This window comes from Scyliorhinus canicula, chromosome 7, assembly GCF_902713615.1.
Source record: "Scyliorhinus canicula chromosome 7, sScyCan1.1, whole genome shotgun sequence".
Lineage (NCBI taxonomy): Eukaryota > Metazoa > Chordata > Chondrichthyes > Carcharhiniformes > Scyliorhinidae > Scyliorhinus > Scyliorhinus canicula.
This window is the reverse complement of record NC_052152.1, coordinates 48,193,504-48,210,398: the sequence shown is the minus strand read 5'-3', so window position 1 is coordinate 48,210,398 and position 16,895 is coordinate 48,193,504. Positions and strand designations below refer to the sequence as shown.

The following is a 16,895-nucleotide window of genomic DNA, read 5'->3' as shown; positions in this document are numbered from 1 at the left end:
CAATTCACTTTAAAATTGTCATTCTTGAGAGGGAAGACTGTGAAACAAACAGTAGATTGAAAAAAAAATTACTGGGGATATCCTCCCCTCCCCTTGCAGGGCTCCTGGACGGTGGAACAGCTGATCGGCAGCCGCCAGGACACTGTGTCCGCCTGAGGCGCATGCTCAGTGGGGGCGGCGAGTTGGAATGTCTACGTCGCGGCGCGCAGAGCGAGGTGTGGGCATGCGCTGCCGGGATTGGGGAGGGCAGCTGTGAGCGTGCACGGGGGCGGGCGGGATTAGTATGCGCACGCGCGACTGTGTGTCGCCGCCGTGAATGTGCGCATGCGGGCTCGGGTCGGGTGGCTCTGGGTTGCTGAGAGCGCCGGGAGGTGAAGGGAGAGAGAGCGCGGCTCTGAACACGAGATACCAGGGAGCTAGCCGGTAAGTCAGGGGAGGTTGAGAGTGTTTGAATGCGCCGAGGGGGAAATCGAATATAACCAGTGTGAAGGTGGAAGCTCAATTATATATTTTTTTAAAACACCCACTGCTGTTTTATTGAATGGTGCGAGATGTTAAAAATCCGGCTAAGGCCTAAAGTCGGTGGAAGCCCCGGGATTGCCATCAGTGTAAACTGATTAATCATCCAGTGAGGGCGGCTCTTACATTGGATTTTCCAGATTATGTTGTTGAGGGAGGTTGGGAGTGTCAGGATTTAGTTCTTTATCCTGACAGCTAATTTTTATTTTAGTAATTTTTGACTCATTCACGTGTTAAGTCGATAAATATGACAAGTGTAGTTCCATTCGGTGCTCACTGAATTTAATTGGAAGCATTTGCTATGGCATTGGTTATGTGTAATATATAATGTGATTACAGCTAAACGTACTTTGCTATACATCCCTATAATTGGCACCTTTGGGAACTAATTTTCTTACCTTCCATATATATGAAGACGATGGGCTCATCCAGAGGGTTTCACTACACGTTGTTGTAGCATGATTACAGTACGCAATATTATCAGATGCCATTACAGGAAGTATAAGGGAAGTAGAACCAGTGCAAAATAGTTTCCATGCCAGTCAACACAACAGTATTTACCTAGGAATGAGTGTTGGTTTTCAGATGGCGACTGGAAACTGCTTTTGTTAGCTGCGATGAGAGGTGTCTGCATTCCTGTTTGTTGTGATAATAGCTTCAGTCAGGGCCGGAATCTGACGGAATAGCACAAATATTCTGTATTAGAACATAGAATATATAGTGCAGAAGGAGGCCATTTGACCCATCGAGTCTGCACCGACCCTTGGAAAGACCACCCCACTTAAGCCCACACTTCCACCCTATCCCTGTAACCCAGTAACCCCTCCTTTTTGGACACTAAGGGCAATTTAGCATGGCCAATCCACCTAACCTGCACATCTTTGGACTTGTGGGAGGAAACCGGAGCACCCGGAGGAAACCCACGTAGACACGGGGAGAATGTGCAGACTCCGCACAGTGACCCAAGCTGGGAATTGAACCTGGGACCCTGGAGCTGTGAAGCCACAATGCTAGCCACTGTGCTACCCTGCTGCCTGTATTGTAGCAGTATAAATATATTTTCTAATCCACTTTTTTTTAATTAAGGAAGAATTTAGGAGGAAGGTTAAAATATATCTTTCCTACTATTTAGTACTGTTCTAATTTTGAAGTTGAAAATATGAAATACTTTAATGATGTACCATTTTCATATTTTCAACTTCAAAATTAGAACAGTACTAACAAAGAGCAAAGAAAAGTACAGCACAGCACTACTAAATAGTAGGAAAGATATATTTTAACCTTCCTCCTAAATTCTTCCTTCACAAAGAAATTTAGGAAAAATATTTATACTGCTACAATACAGAATATTTGTGTTATTCTGTCAGATTCCGGCCCTAACTGAAGCTTTTATTACAACAAACAGGAATGCAGACACCTCTCATCACAGCTAACAAAAGCAGCTTCCAGTAGCCATCTGAAAAACCACCCTTTTCATGTGGATTTGTTGCAATTAGAAATCTCTGGACCCATCTTTAGGATGGCCCTTTGGCCCATCATGGTAAACTCTTTCTGTGCTGGAAATCTCTGACTCTCTGACTATAGGTGGGGCTACAGTTTAACAGTCAAAGGATAGACCCGTTTATTGTCTGAGAAATGTTTTGATTGCATAATGGAGGGAAATGTAACCTTTAAGCCATTGCAATTATAGTTTTATTGATGACTAACAAGAAGAGGGAGGAAATTCAACTTAAGTCAAAATTTAAAGTTCTGAACTTCTTGAGCCATTGTTTTCAACTGCTGGATAAAAAGGATGGCATGGTAGAACAGTGGTTAGCACTGTTGCTTCACAGCACCAGGGTCCCAGGTTCGATTCCCAGCTTGGGTCACTGTCTGTGTGGAGTCTGCGCGTTCTCCCTGTTGTCTGTGTTGATTTCCTCCGGGTGCCCCGGTTTCCTCCTACAAGTCCCAAACAACGTGCTGTTAGGTAATTTGGACATTCTGAATTCTCCCTCTATGTACCCGAACAGACGCTAGAATGTGGCTACTCTGGGCTTTTCACAGTAACTTCATTGCAATGTTAATGTAACTCTACTTGTGACAATAAAGATTATTATTATGTTGAACGCTGCTGCACAATTGGGTCATAAAGTATTATATCTCAGAAATGCAAAATAAAACATTGATAAACATGCATTTTATGCCCTCGTCAACATATTTGAAGGTGGAGGGGGGCCTTGTAATATACATTCTCGTCCACCCCTAAGCTGCATTCTATTTTGTGGTGGAGGGGGTCAAATAGTCTGATCAGCCTTAGGCCCATAAATGGGCTTGTCAGGTAGGTAGCCCGACAGCTTGAACTGCATGAGCTGGTGTGGAAGAGTGTTCTCTGTGTCCGTTGGAAGCGCACACACGCACACACTACTCCCTTGGTCATATTCTTCCCTTTTAACCCCCTCCCCCCCAAAAAAAAAGGTTCAGCTACACAATTCCTCCTCTTGTTCAAGGATTGTCTCTTCACAGCATTGGCCACCGTTTAAAACTGGTGCTGCTGGGACTAGTGTTGTTGGCCAACCTGATTGGCCAGAAGCTCTTCAATGCAAGACTTCCTCCCCAAATTGCAGCAAAATCTCACTTTGAGTTAATTAAAACTGCACCACTGCAGCCAGCTTTTTGGTGTGTGGGTTACCAATCAATTTTCATTTGTGGTGTGGGGAAAATGGGAAATATGCCCGGAAAAGTCATCCAATTCATTCAGACTGACCAGGTCAACATTGAGTGCTGAGGGTGATTAATGTTCACATCATTATTCCTGATCTTCATAATTATTTGCATTCGCTGATATATTAATCTTGATTAGAATTTAACCTTCTCTTTGCATGTGAACAGTTTCATAAAAGTGCTAACACATTATCCGGATAGTTTATGAATGTTGTGATAGTAAATTAAGCTGAGAGTGTTTAATTTCATGGCCATGCCACCTTGTGCAGTGAAGAATATAGCAAGGATTTGTGGACAGCCTTCTCCGAGTGTGGTTTTCAAGGGTGCCTTTTGTGTTCGGTTTGAGCCCTGAGAAATGTGTCTGTAATATCTCACCTATGGTGGCTTGAGATTAGTGAGCAGATTATTTGTGGAGGTCAGCCAAGGCAGGAGATCTCAGATTTTTTGCTCACCTAGTTTTCATACAGAGAAACCGTAAAAGATGGCACCTGCAGATCAGATACATTTTGAGCTCTTCTCTAATAAGATGTCGTCCCAGTATCAGTAAGGAGAAACAAGCCTCTATCTAACCATATTCGTGGGAGAAACGGTTATCTGGATGCCCATTTGGCTTGATTCTCACAGGAATACTATTTGATGTTTTGAAACAGCTGCCATATAAAGGAACGGCATTGAAGCACTTGTTAGAAAGATTTTATGGTAGAGTAATTATGTAAAAAGTAGAATCGGAGGCTTTTCCTTTTATACAGCATTTTCTTGGGACATCTTAAAGAGCTTCATAGCTAGTGACCTAATTTTTTTGAGCTTTTCCCTGCTATAGAACATACATTGAACATGCCAATTCGTCTATTGTGTCTGTGCTTCACACAAGAATGTTGTTTTATGGTCATGCACAGAATGGCCTGTCAAACAGAAAATTAGGTAATAATGTTTGTGGTGGTGGTTGAGGGTTGAAGATTGGTGGTGGTTGAGGGTTGAAACATTGGCCAGGACATTGGGGATCTCTGTCTCTTCAAATAGTAATACATGATCCTTTGTATCATTTATTTTTTAAGGAAAGAAGTGTGCAGTGCAATATGGTACCAACCTTCATGCGGTAGGAAAGTTCAATCCCTGGCCTGAGTAATATGAACTTGGTGTTAATTCCAGTGTGAGTGAAGAATTCCCCACATTCTATCTAAGACAAAAACATTGGAGATAGCTTTTTTTTCTTGTTTAGTGACTTATGCTTGACTATGGGTTTTTGTTGAGAACAGGTTTTAGTTCAGTTGTGATGTGTCCCAGAGTTTTAAAAAAAAAGGTTTACTACACATTTATTGCAGTCTGCGTTCTTGTCAGTTTGGCTGGCCCGGCAGCTTCACGTCAGTTTTAATAAAGGATGCTGTCTGAAATGTTAAACTGGTCATCACTTGTAAGGTGCTGAATGACCTATACATTTCTGATACCTTTTATTTGAGATTGCAGGATTCCTCTCTTTCTGTGCACAGTGTTTTGAAAAATATACATTGTCGGCCTTGGGACATTGACACATTGGTGTGACTGCATTTATTCCCTGTTGTGGTTGTATTTCTTAATCTTTTGCAATCCGTTTTAGTGATGACTCCCACAGTGATGTCCAGATAGCAAATTCTAGACTACTGACCCAATAGCAATGAAACATAGTGATTATATCTTTGCAAGTCAGACTGTTGTGCGATTTGGAAGTGATAGTGTTCCCATGCCACTGCTGTTTTTGTTTTTCTCAGCAGTGGTCGCAGGGAAGGAAGTTGATATTGAAGATACAAATGAAGAGTGCTGTAATAAACCATTTTAGCTCGTTCATCCATTAAGAACCCAAAGTCCCCAATGCTTGGCATAACCCTTGGAGACATGATATGTTATAGGAGTCAGTTTTGTGGCTTTTCTGTAAACATCTTCCAGGGTTTGTGGCTCACTGACAAGATTAGAAGCAGTAGTCAAGATGTGGTCTGCAGTCTTGTGCAGGACAGACATGACTTTCTACAACTAGTATTCTATTATTTTGGCTATATGCTAGGGCATGCTATTCATTTTGATTGCTGCTGCACAGTGTTTGAATATGATGAGCATTCATCTCACTAAAATAGCCTGCGCTGCTGTAGTAATTCCATTTTTTTACATTTGGTCACAACTAATGGTCCAACAAATGCATTGCTGTATGCCATATTTATACCACAAATAACTCACTAATGAATATGCAATCTCAAGTATTTTGAATCCTATGTAGAATATTTTGACCTGGAGAAACTTGTGCAATATATATCACAGCCAACAACAGCACATTATAGCTGGCTGATATTATACTTGATACGTGTAAAAATAAATCCTTTATTTTAATTTTTGTGGCTTAACAGGAAAAAACAATTGAACCTGCATTCTGGCATTGCATTTGGCACTGTGGTTTACCAGTATAGATGTGCCTTTTATTTCACCAGTTATTAATAAGATGTTTTATTGTACATCAGCATTCCTTATCCAGGATTGTTTTCCTAAACCATTCAATTACTGTTCTCATTTTGAATTGAGTAGATAAAACTTTGTCTTTGAAAACTAAATGCAAATTGTTCTGTTGGAAAGCAGGTACTATTGAGATAGTTTGCCATTTGAATCTCGGCAGAATTTTCAGTGTGGTATCTGAATATTTGGCACTGTCATACTGGTGCCAAAGAAGAACCAGACAACATGTCTCAACGACTACTGTCCGGTGGCCTTGACATCTATCGTTCTGAAGTGCTTCGAGAGGTTGGTCATGAGATACATCAACTCCATACTCCCAAAATGCCTTGATCCACTGCAAATTCGCATGCCGCCACATTAGATCCACAGCAGACACTATCTCCCTGGCCCTACACTCATCCCTGGAGCATCTCAACAACAAGGATTCATACGTTAGACTCCAATTCATTGTCTACAGCTCCACCTTTGACACCATAATCCCAACCAAGCTCCTATCAAAACACCAAAACAGACCTGGCTCCTCCCTCTGCAACTGGTACCATGACTTCCTGACCCATAGACCACAATCAGTAAAAATCATAAAATTTACAGTGCAGAAGGAGGCCATTCGGCCCATCGAGTCTGCACCGACCCTTGGAAAGAGCACCTTACCTAAGCCGATGCCTCCACCCTATCCCTGTAACCCAGTGACCCCACTTAACCTTTTTGGACACTAAGGGCAATTTAGCATGGCCAATCCACCTAACCTGCACACCTTTGGACTGTGGGAGAAAACCGGAGCACCCAGAGGAAACCCACGCAGACACGGGGAGAACATGCAGACTCCACACAGACAGTGACCCAAGCTGGGAATCGAACCTGGGATAAACAACACCTCCTTAATACCTGGGGCCCTGCAAACCTGTGTACTTGACCCCCTACTCTCCTCACCATACACAAGACCGTGTGGCAAAATTTGGCCCCAACTCCTCAAGTTTGCTGATGACATGGCGTAGTGGGTCTTGAACATCGATGAACATATGAACATAAGAACTAGGAGTAGGAGTAGACCATCTGGCACCTCGAGCCTGCTCCGCCATTCAATGAGATCATGGCTGATCTTTTGTGGACTCAGCTCCATTTTCCGGCCCGAACACCATAACCCTTAATTCCTTTATTCTTCAAAAAACTATCTATCTTTACCTTAAAAACATTCAATGAAGGAGCCTCAACTGCTTCACTGGGCAAGGAATTCCATAAATTCACAACCCTTTGGGTGAAGAAGTTCCTCCTAAACTCAGTCCTAAATCTACTTCCCCTTATTTTGAGGCTATGTCCCCTAGTTCTGCTTTCACCTGCCAGTGGAAACAACCTGCCCGCGTCTATCCTATCTATTCCCTTCATAATTTTAAATGTTTCTATACGATCCCCCCTCATCCTTCTAAATTCCAACGAGTACAGTCCCAGTCTACTCAACCTCTCCTCCATAATCCAACCCCTTCAGCTCTGGGATTAACCTAGTGAATCTCCTCTACACACCCTCCAGTGCCAGTATGTCCTTTCTCAAGTAAGGAGACCAAAACTGAACTCAATACTCCAGGTGTGGCCTCGCTGACACCTTATACAATTGCAACATAACCTCCCTAGTCTTAAACTACATCCCTCTAGCAATGGAGGAGAAAATTCCATTTGCCTTCTTAATCACCTGTTGCACCTGTAAACCAACTTTCTGTGACTCATGCACTAGCACACCCAGGTCTCTCTGCACAGCGGCATGCTTTCATATTTTATTGTTTAAATAATAGTCCTGTTTGCTGTTATTCCTACCAAAATGGATAACCTCACATTTGTCAACATTGTATTCCATCTGCCAGACACTAGCCCATTCAGTTAACCTATCCAAATCCCTCTGCAGACTTCCAGTATCCTCTGCACTTTTCGCTTTACCACTCATCTTAGTGTCATCTGCAAACTTGGACACATTGCCCTTGGTCCCCAACTCCAAATCATCTATGTAAATTGTGAACAATTGTGGGCCCAACACGGATCCCTGAGGGACACCACTGGCTACTGATTGCCAACCAGAGAAACACCCATTAATCCTATTTCTTTGCTTTCTATTAATTAACCAATCCTCTATCCATGCTACTACTTTACCCTTAATGCCATGCATCTTTATCTTATGCAGCAACCTTTTGTGTGGCACCATGTCAAAGGCTTTCTGGAAATCCAGATATACCACATCCATTGGCTCCCCGTTATCTACTGCACTGGTAATGTCCTCAAAAAATTCCACTAAGTTAGTTAGGCACGACCTGCCCTTTATGAACCCATGCTGCGTCTGCCCAATGGGACAATTTATATCCAGATGCCTCGCTATTTCTTCCTTGATGATAGATTCCAGCATCTTCCCTACTACCGAAGTTAAGCTCACTGGCCTATAATTTCCTGCTCTCTGCCTACCTCCTTTTTTAAACAGTGGTGTCACGTTTGTTAATTTCCAACCCACCGGGACCACCCCAGAGTCTAGTGAATTTTGGTAAATCATCATTAGTGCATCTGCAATTTCCCTAGCCATCTCTCTTAGCACTCTGGGATGCATTCCATCAGGGCCAGGAGACTTGTCTACCTTTAGCCCCATTAGCTTGCCCATCACTACTTCCTTAGTGATAATAATCCTCTCAAGGACCTCACCTGTCATAGCCTCATTTCTATCAGTCCCTGGCATGTTATTTGTGTCTTCCACTGTGAAGACCGACCCAAAAAACCTGTTCAGTTCCTCAGCCATTTCCTCATCTCCCATTATTAAAACTCCCGTCTCATCCTCTAAAGGACCAATATTTACCTTTAGCCACTCTTTTGTTTTATATATTTGTAAAAACTTTACTGTCTGTTTTTATATTCTGAGCAAGTTTACTCTCATACTCTATCCTACTCTTCTTTATAGCTTTTTTAGTAGCTTTCTGTTACCCCCTAAAGATTTCCCAGTCCTCTAGTCTCCCACCAATCTTTGCCACTTTATATGCTTTTTCCTTCAATTTGATACTCTCCCTTATTTCCTTAGATATCCACGGTCGATTTTCCCTCTTTCTACCGTCCTTCCTTTTTGTTGGTATAAACCTTTGCTGAGCACTGTTAAAAATCGCTTGGAAGGTTCTCCACTGTTCCTCAACTGTTCTACCATAAAGTCTTTGCTCCCAGTCTACCGTAGCTAGTTCTTCTCTCATCCCCTTGTAATCTCCTTTGTTTAAACACAAAACACTAGTATTTGATTTTACTTTCTCGCCCTCCATCTGTATTTTAAATTCCACCATATTGTGATCGCTCCTGCCGAGAGGATCCCTAACTATGAGATCATGAATCAATCCTGTCTCATTACACAGGACAAGATCTAGGACCGCTTGTTCCCTCGTAGGTTCCATTACATATTGTAATGACTCAGAGTACAGGAGGGAGATAGGGAATGTAGTGGCGTGGTGTAACGACAACAATCTCTCCCTCAACGTCAGCAAAACTAAGGAGCTGGTCATTGACTTCCAGAAGCAAAATATCATGCACACCTCTGTCTGCAGTAATGGTGCCAAGGTGGAGATAGTTGACAGCTTCAAATTCCTAGGCGTGCACATCACCAACCATCTGTCCTGATCGACCCACGTCGACGTTATGACCAAGAAAGCACAACAGCGCCTATACCTCCTTGGAAATTCGGCATGTCCACATTGCCTCTGACCAGTTTTTACAAATGCACCATAGAAATCTTCCTATCTGGCTGCATCACAGCTTGGTATGTCAAATGCTCAGCCCAAGACCGGAAGAAACTAAAGAGAGTCGTGAACAAAGCCCAGTCCATCATGTGAAACTGCCGCCCATCCAAGTGGGCAGCATAATCAAAGACCCCTCCCACCCAGGTTATTATCTTTTCCAACCTCTTCTATTGGGCAGGAGATACAAAAGTCTGACGACACGCACTAACTGTTTCAAAAATGGCTTCTTCCCTGCTGTTACCAGACTCCTGAATGACCCTCTTATGGGCTTAACTGATCTTTCCACGCAACTTCTCTACTGTGTAGCACTACACTCCGTATGCTTCATCCGATGTCTATGTATTTATATCGTTTATTTATGTATGTCCTATGTTTTTTCATGTATGGAACAATCTTTCTGGAGTACACAGAACAGTACTTTTCACTGTACCTCGGTACACGTGACAATAAATCAATTCCAATATTTGTAATTCAACAGATATTCTTCTGTTTTGCCAATCTTGAAAATGAAAAATGAAAATCGCTTATTGTCACGAGTAGGCTTCAATGAAGTTACTGTGAAAAGCCCCTAGTCGCCACATTCCGGCGCCTGTCCGGGGAGGCTGGTACGGGAATCGAACCGTGCTGTTGGCCTGCTTGGTCTGCTTTAAAAGCCAGCGATTTAGCTGAGTGAGCTAAACCAGCCCCTTACTAAATTCCCCATATTTACTTCTCGGTTACAGCTGGCTGCACGACATCTATGCATCTGGAGCTGGTGCCACTCGCAAAATGTAACAGCAATCATAGTTTTCTCAATCATACACAGCATTTCACCCGTTTATGAAAGGAAACATTCAAGCTGTTTATGATTTTGATGGTTTGCTGTGCATTTCTTAATTTCACATGATGGACTGATCGGTGGTTTGTGATAACATAGTCCAGTGTATCACTACCATCTTCGGGAAGGTAGAATGATGGATTGGGAAAACAATTGATATGTTGTGCAATCTTGGCCATTGGACAAATGTGTGAATTATTTTTCAGACAATTCCTTTCAGGTACCTGTATGCACTGTTCAAAGAATAACATTCTCCTTTTTTGAGGCGGATGAGGAGAATGTTTTTTACTGATGGTTGTTAATAAGTATCTTCCTAGCGAGCAATGGAGGCTTGGTCATTGAATTTATTCAAGACAGAGTTGCAGATTTTTGATAGACAAGGGAGTAAAGGGTTATGGGGGGGTCAAAGAGGAAATTGACGACAACCAGATCAGTCATGATCTTATTGAATGATGGAGCAGGCATCAAGGGCCAAATGGCCTGCACTGGTCCCCTGTTCCTAAAGTAGCATGGATGAGAACTTCTTGAGATATGCAAACAGAGTAAAAGTCTCGGGTTGATGAAGGGAAAGACTAAGCTAAAGTAGGGGCAATGTAGAAGGAGAGCAACTATCATCACATTACTGAAAGAAAAGGAAGGTTTCAGTTTCCATTGACCTCTAAATTCTGGTGGAGTGGCAATTGAGTCAGATTGCCACTTTGCTTGCAATTACTTACCTCTGCCTAGCTGCTCCTATCTTGCTCAATCTTCTGACTCGGGCTGGGTGAGATCTATGGAGTGCAGTGGGTTCCCATGGCTTACGATCAAGGGCAGCTCAATCAAAGGTAAGTAAGCCACTTCCCTAGTCAAGGTTTGGTAATAGAGTGGTCAGGGAGTAGTCCTGTGGGGAGGCTCGGAGGTCGAGTGGAGGGAGAGTCCTGTGGGTGGTTGGGGGAGGTCATGTATTAGTTACTCAGAAGCTGGAAGTGGTTTTAATTCTCCTTACCTTTTCTGGGTAACTATTGCTGTGTGGCAGTTGGAACCATCCGAGGTTTGTGATTTAAACTACATTAAGCTCTGTCCCAGTTTAGAGCCATTCTCCAAAGGAGATACGAACTAGACTTTCTGGTCTGCTCATCCATTCAGTACGTTCATGGCTGATCTGATTGTAATCTCAACTCCACATTCCCGCCACCCCGATAACCTTTCACCCCCATGCCTATCGAGAATCGATCTACCTCTGCCTTAAAAATATTCATAGACTCTGCTTCCCCATCTTATGAGGAAGAGTTCCAAAGACATGCAATCTTCTTAGAGAAATTCTCTTTGTCTGTTTTAAATGGGTAACCCCATATTTTTTAACAACCCCTAGTTCTAGATCCTTTCAGAAGAGGAAACATTCCACATGCACTCAGGATCTTTTATGTTTAAATCAAGTCACCTCTTACTGTTATAAATGCTAGTGGACGAATGCCTAGCTTGTCTAACCTTCTCATGCATCCAGGTATTAAAGGAAGTTTGAACTTTCTAAGCAATTGCCATACTGTCCTTACCTGGAAACCTCCTGAGGATTGGGAGAGGTGGGGTGGAGTGGGAGGGTTGCCCAGTGCATCTTTGGGGGAACCCCCCACATAGACTCCTCTGGAGATTGGAAGTTATGGTCTTTTATTCCTTGAATACTTTGTATTCTCCAGAAATATCCCATATTACTAAAAGCAGCCATTTCTGTCATTGCAATCCTGTGTGGAGTATGGTTAAACAAAATTGAGTTTGTGCTTGTCTTTACTGAAGTGATTTTAGTGTCCTCAAATGTCTTCATGTGCACTTATGGTAGGGATTGGAAAAGCTAGTTAAGTAATGAAATATAGCAGCAGCAAAGGAGTCATCTCATCCAAGGATCCTGAGGAGGATCTTTGATCTGAAACATTGACTCTTTTTTTTCCTATGCATGTGCAGCCTAACCTGAGTAGTTTCAGATTTTCTGAGGGCGGTAATTAGCCAACAAACCATGTACAGTTCAGACTGAGATGAACACAGTTTATTTAATTATATATAACACTTCACAGGCAAATAATTTGCATTTGTCTTGGAAGTTACCTATTAGTTGGTCTTTTTAAACAGTATTTTACCATTGACTTGTCCAAGTCCTAACATTACTGGAATAACGTTATTCATTTGAGTTAAATTCAAAATCATTACAATGGTATGATGTCAGTTCGTTTTGTGATCTTCGTTCAAGCTTATAGCTTTAAGAGCTTTGTCACTTTAAATCCTCCTCCACTGCATGCGTGTTACATTTATTATTGTATATTTCTCTCTTACTGCCCCTTTAATTGATTTCTCCAGCTCATTTACTTTGGTTTATTTCATTTATCCTCTGATTTAAAAGTCAGTTTATCCGTTTTTCCTCACCTGAATTTGAACTGAGAACTGCTACTGGCTTCCATAAACACACACCTTCTCTTTCTCATGTATTTTGGTTCAGAAACACATCTATGTTACAGCTATGCAGAGCTTGAGTTAGACTCTAGCTATGGGCACTGGGACTCTGGAAGAAAATATAGACCTTGTAGATGTTGCAGCACAAATTCACCAGAATTATATCAAGGCTAGAAATTTTATATTTGAGGACAGGTGGTAAACAATTGGCCTGTATTCCCTTGAGTATGGAAGAGTTGAGGGTTGATCTAATTGCTGTGTGTAAGATGATTAAAGAATTTCATAGAGTAAATACATTTTTGCTTTCCTCTGGCTGGAGAGCTCAGAGCAACAATTACCTCGGCAGTTAGGGTGACATCAGAAAGTACAGTACTTCTTTACATAAAGGGCAGCGGAAATCTGAATCACTCCCCAGAAAGCTGTTGAGGCCAGTCAGTTAAACATTTCAAAACTGTGCTTGATATATTTTAGTAGTATGGATTACAGAACCAAGACAGACAGATGGAGTTGTGATACAGACCATTGCTGTGATCTAATTGAATGGTGGAACAGGTTTGTAGGGATGAATGGCCTCCTTGTTCCTATTTCCTAGCCCTTGAATCTGACTGAAAGAAAGAGTAGACTCTTGTGGAGCAGATTACATTGGGGAATACCTTGCCAACTAGTGGTATGCAAAACTGAGAGGTTCAGGCTGAACACCGAGCAAACAGAAAATTTTCTCCAGCATAAGAGTAGAAGGACATGTTATGAATGAACTTGTAATATGGGGTTTGCTGGATTGCCTTTCTTTCCAGATATTGGCTCTGTCAACAATTTGTGAAATATTTTCCTGCTATGGAAATCTTTTCTAATGCCTTAGTACCTGCCAAAAATGATAGTATGTTGGTTGAAAAGATAGAGGAATGTGTGAAAATGTTTTTTGTTTAATCAATCTTATTCGCATTATCCTTTTCGCAGGCCTACTTGTGACTAAAGATTATTTTTTAAAAAGAACATATTTTGCTTCTGATTTTTGTAGTGAAATAGGCCAGTTCTGGTTTGTAGATGCATTTTGTTCCTGTCATGTGTAAATAATGAATGTGAAAGCAGTCGCACTGATGGCAGTATGACGTAGCTTGGTCCAGCATTGGAGTAAATGGATTTGTTTCCTCTGCCACAAAGTGGGAGGATGTAATGTTTTTTTACCCTGTTTCTGTTTGTAAACGATTTATCTGAAAAAACAATGGATAGATTTCAGTGAAACATGGTAGATTGGGTATGGCCTAAGGAAAAGGAATTAGTTTTTTGCGAGCATCTGAATCCAGATCGTGGAAATTCTTTAAGGGCCTGTTAACATTGGGAAATAAGGTGAATAGATTTTTAAGTGTTGTAGCTCGTTTTATTTAGAGTGTTGTGTATTGTCTTGGTTCCTGTGGTGAAATTTGTCACTATCAAAATGTGAGCAGAGTTTTCAGTGCATGCTTTTGGGCGCGGATTAGCAAGAAGCTACTTCGGTGAAATGAAAACTCATAATAAAATATTGTCTCTTAAAGTTGCAAAGCATCAACCAGGCAGGATAAAGCCTCAAGAAAGAGTTGAGTAATTGTAATGTTGAGTTAACACAGCATGGCAGAGATATGCACTTTATTGAGTGCCCTCTTGTTTGAAATAGATTCGGCCTCGTGCATGACGAAGTAGGCAAGAGAAGTAAATGCAATGCCAAAGCAGATTTCCTCGAAGCTACATGTCCAACTTGTCTTTTGCATATTCCTACACGTCTTGCGACCTTCACTAAAAGACTGTAAGATTGAAATCTTGGCTGGCTTTGACCAGGTTAATAAAATAATGTGGCAAATTTCAAATGTTACTCCATAATTTTAAAAAGAGAGAAGCCAAGGAACTACAGACTTGTCAGTATATTGTCACTTGTGTAGAAGGTACTAGAATATAAACATTGGGGCCGGTTGGCTGGACAACTGGATTGTGGTGTGTGAGTTTAATTCCCGTACCGGCAGAGGTTGTTAGAATAGAACCATAGAATTCCTAAAGAGGCCATTCGGCCCATCAAGTCTGCACTGACCCTCTGAAAGAACACTCTAGTTAGGGCCACTCCCCTGACCTATGCCCCTATCTTTGCCCTATTCTCACAACTAAAGGGCAATTTAGCGTGGTCAATCCACCTAGCCGGCACATCTTTGGATTTTGCGGGTGAGACCCACACAGAAACGGGGAGAATGCGCAAACTTCATAGGGGAATCCTCGCCCTGGGTTCTTGGTGCCGTGAGGCAGCAGTGCAAACCACTGCACCACCGTGCCGCCAATTAATGAAGGTCCCGCCTTCTTGACCTTCGCCTGAGGTGTAGTGACCCTCATGTTAAATCCCCCTCAAAGGGGAAAGCAGCCTATGGTCATCTGGGGCTAAAGATACTTTACGTTTCCTAGAAACATCAGAGACAGAATGGCTGAGCACTTGGACAAGTATTAACTGATCAGAGTCAGCACGAATTTGTGAAAGAGAGGCCATGCCTGACTAATCTAGTTGAAGTTTTTTTCTGAGGTCATTCAGTGTTGGATAAGGATGTGTCTCTGGATGTTTTTAATATGATCTGAGAGAATTTGACAAGAAACTGCACGAACATAGAATCTACTCAGTCACCTGGAAAATTGGAAGTTAAAACTTCAAATGTAAAAGTCTGAAAAAACTGGCAGGTAGCCGATTCTCAGAATGAAGCTAAAATTTGTGGTTGAACCTACTGGCAACTGCAAGAAGCTGCAGAAAAGCTACCTGCTAACAAAAATTCCTCTAACACTAATTCTGTTTTCTGGTACCTTGCCTTCCACTGATTTATTTAGCACGAATAAAACAAACTATTCAACTCAGTTGGTCCATAATAAATGTTATGTTTGGATGAGCCTCCTCCTATCCTTTCCATCTGATTATTAGCAAAACCTCCTATTCCTTTCTTTTCTACTCAACTTGCTTTCCCTTATCTCAGCACAGCCTCAATTGAACTGTGAAGCAAAGGACAGAATAGAGATTATGGAGTTGAAGCTTTCCTCTTTGTGGATAGTTTGCCTGAAAAAGACCAAAGAAAGATGCGTGTCACATTTGGAGATTCCTGAAATATTTTGCGTAACTGTTCAAATGCTGCCAGTATCGAACTTAAGTTCTACACATATAGAAATTCTTTACGTAGTGTCATGGAGTTATTAAATCCTCACACGAGGTCTGAGAGCCATTAGAGGGAAGCGTTTATTTAGCCTCCCGCATGTATTTGACTCCTTGACGTATTCTGTACAATATTTTGGTGTACAGTAATTTGTGTCAACAAATGTAGCAATAATTTTGTTCACAAGTAGCAATATTTACCAGAACAGTTTCCATTGCTATTTTATACAGCTGATTGCTTTCGCATTTCAGTTTTTTAGCGTTTAGATGAGCTTGGATTTTTCTTAATTGGTGTTACATAATTTTTCTGTTTTTCAACTGCTGTAGTTTTAGCCTTCAAGGATCAGCTCCTCCGAAGCGTTTGCTAAAAACGGAACATTCAGACAGGCTGGGCAGACCGGATGCAGAATGTTGTTTCCTGTGGCTGGAGGGTTCTAGAACAAAGGGTCACAGTCTCGGGATACGGGGTAGGCCATTAAGGACAGAGATGAGGAGAAATTTCTTCACTCAGGGTGGTGAACCTATGACTACCACAGAAGGCCGTGGAGGCCAAATCACTGAATATATTTAAGATGGAAATAGACAGGTTTCTGTACTCCAAAGGTGTCAACGGGTGTGGGAAAAGTGTAGGAGCATGGTGTTTACATAGAGGTCAGCCATGATCATATTGAATGGCAATACAGGCTCGAAAGGCCGAATGGCATGCTCCTATGTTCTGTTTTATTTGGTGGCGCTGAATATGTTATCTTGGTAAGCGAAGGGGCCATACATGAATATAATTTTGTTGAATTTAACTCCTAAAATTATCTTTTTACAGTTTTCCCAAAGCCATGTTGAGTGCAGGAAAGGAAAATTTTCGGCTGAAGAGCTACAAGAACAACTCCCTCAATCCTGATGAGATGAGAAGACGACGGGAAGAGGAGGGACTACAACTACGGAAACAGAAACGTGAGGAACAGGTAGACTTTAAGCTCTTTTTTGCTGTCATCGGCTAGATTTTGGGGTAGGAGGGATGAACTTGCTTTTTTCACTTTATTTGCTATGCATCCAGTTGCAGATTAATTTCTGCTGTACC

General features: G+C 41.9%; 1 protein-coding gene across 3 annotated transcripts in view; it reads left to right on the top strand.

Moving 5' to 3' along the window:
* The first annotated feature begins 275 nt into the window (after positions 1 to 275).
* Positions 276 to 16,895, top strand: part of LOC119968942 (importin subunit alpha-5) — a 68,666-nt gene continuing 52,046 nt past the window's right edge. For 2 of the 3 annotated variants that reach the window (XM_038801956.1, XM_038801955.1), the window contains exons 1-2: positions 276 to 423; positions 16,638 to 16,779. In XM_038801956.1, the coding sequence (XP_038657884.1) occupies positions 317 to 423; positions 16,638 to 16,779 (249 nt within the window). In that variant the 5' untranslated portion in view covers positions 276 to 316. Of the gene's footprint in view, positions 424 to 16,636; positions 16,780 to 16,895 lie in introns of those variants that run through there. The other variant, XM_038801957.1, reaches the window with a different exon arrangement.